This window comes from Austrofundulus limnaeus, unplaced genomic scaffold (genome assembly GCF_001266775.1).
Source record: "Austrofundulus limnaeus strain Quisiro unplaced genomic scaffold, Austrofundulus_limnaeus-1.0 Scaffold700, whole genome shotgun sequence".
Taxonomy (NCBI): domain Eukaryota; kingdom Metazoa; phylum Chordata; class Actinopteri; order Cyprinodontiformes; family Rivulidae; genus Austrofundulus; species Austrofundulus limnaeus.
The window spans coordinates 192,971-195,246 of NW_013953102.1; the positions used below are offsets into that span (position 1 = coordinate 192,971).

The 2,276-nt window shown below is 38.1% G+C and overlaps 1 protein-coding gene across 1 annotated transcript in view; it reads left to right on the forward strand.

Moving 5' to 3' along the window:
• Positions 1 to 2,276, forward strand: part of LOC106531977 (lysine-specific demethylase 4A) — a gene marked incomplete in the record, with an annotated part of 49,458 nt that overhangs the window by 42,014 nt on the left and 5,168 nt on the right. Inside the window, 1 exon segment of the mRNA XM_014027941.1 lies at positions 501 to 692. Coding sequence (XP_013883395.1) covers positions 501 to 692 — 192 coding nt within the window.

The following is a 2,276-nucleotide window of genomic DNA, read 5'->3' on the forward strand; positions in this document are numbered from 1 at the left end:
CCTAACGTAGCCTAACGTAGACCAATGTAGCCTAATGTAGCCTAACGTAGCCTAACGTAGACCAATGTAGCCTAATGTAGCCTAACGTAGCCTAATGTAGCCTAAGGTAGCCTAATGTAGCCTAATGTAGCCGTCAGAGTCAGATGATGAAGGGTTTACTTTGAATTATCTAAAAAGTAGACTCTCTGGTCCTTTGGGTTTTCTGTAAGTCTCAATCAGACCAGATCCAGCCCTACCTGTTACAGGTGCTTTCTCAAAGGAGCTGCTGTAAGTCTCAGTAAAACTAAAAGCCACATCATGTCAGGGTCTCACAGAAGAATCAAACAGAATTTGTGTAATTTACTTTTTCATTTCTAGGCTGTAGTGTGTGTTTTTACATCCTTTGATACAAACGTCCTGCTGACTTCCCTTTTTGTCTTGCTTCCACAGTGTTCATCTCGCTGATGCCCTTATTGTTTCTTTTGACCGTTACCTTCCCTCTGTCTCTGTTACTTTGCTAGAAGTGTGCATACTGCAGGAAGCGAATGAAGAGGGAGATGAAGGGCTGCTATGTGCAGTGCTCTCATGGGCGTTGCTCCACAGCTTTTCACCCCACCTGTGCTCAGGCAGCAGGTGTCCTCATGTATCCAGATGACTGGCCCTTCATAGTCTTCATCACCTGCCACAGACACAGAGCGCCCGTCATACCTGAGGTAAACTAGCAGAKCTTTTCACCTAACTTTTACTAGGCCTATAACTGGGGCAGATATTTTAAGATTTTTTTACTTCRTCTGCTACCTTTCATTTTATTCTGTTTGTATTTTTTGTTGTATATGTTTTGTTAAATGAAATGAATAAATAAATAAAAACTATAGTGAAACCTTAAAGGGCCGATATTATGTTTCTCAGGCATATAGTTCAATTCTATACCACAATAAAGTAACTATGTCACATTCTGTGGTTATGAAAATGCTGTTTATATTTATTAATCAAACATAAACTTGACTTCACATCACAGCTGTTTCTAAACGCCTGAAAATGGCCTCTGTCTCTTTAAGAACCTCCTTCCACAACTGTCACGCCCATTTCAGCTTGTCTTCACAACAGCTTCATGCCGTTTACAACCTGGAGCGTTGTAGCCTACTTTGTAATAATAATAAAAAAGCAACAACAGTATACAATATTGGTTTTTGAAAATTGCAACTCAAGATACAATTGAACCTTAAGGCCCTGTCACACTAGACAACTTATGTCAACTTATGAAACAGTTTTTATGTCTAAATTGCTAATAAAAGTTATATATTTGATCAGTTTGTTCAAATTACATTGTGTACACGCCGAAAAGAAGCTTCCTGTTGATTTTCTTCAATTCCATCTTCAATGTAGATGGCTTTAAAATGTTCTGAAGTTGGTATAAGTTGACTAGTGACAGGGCCTTTACCATCGGACCAGAAGGTATGTTTTCTGAAGAACTGGAGCGAGTAGAGCGGGGACGTTACAGCTGGTAACAGGAACTAAAAAATACGAACACATATCCCTGGTTCTGGCTTCTCTCCATTGGCTTCCTGTTCACTTTAGGATAAATTTTAAGATTTTATTGCTTAGTTTTAAAGCTTTAAAAGGTCTGGCCCCATCCTACCTGTGTGATCTCATTAACATCCACACTTCAGTTAGAGCACTTCAGTCCAACCAGTTCCTCTTAGATGGTCCTGGATCCAGACAAGTTCAGAGGTGATCAGGCCTTTGCAGTCTCTGCACTAAAACTCTGGAATGGTTTACCTCTTAGCATTCAGACTGCTGAGACTGTTGACTTTTAAATCTCTACTTAAAACTCATTTTTACTCCCTGGCTTTCATTCTGGTAGAGTTTGAGATTCTTTTAATGATAATGTTTTTAATGTTTTTCTGTATTTTAAATTGATTTTATTGTCTACATTTATGTGTTGCTCTCTTGTTGTATTCATTTGGCTGAATTGTGAAGCACTTTGGTCAACTTCTGTTGTTTTTTATGTGCTATATTAATAAATTTACATTGACGTTGGTAAAACCCACTCATCCTCTCTCTCTCACACACACACACACGTCAATGTTAAGATAATTTATTTATTACTAAAATGTGGTGTAAGCTGACTAAAGAACACAGATCATAATGTATAAGTTAATGATAACCAAAGATCACAGATAAACCAAGCAACTGAACCGAACACATAAGTTGTTTTTCAGCTCATCAAGGCAGATAATAACAGTGTTTGTGTCCTTCCGAGTGTTGGAATTGCATATATACAGTGTGTATATATA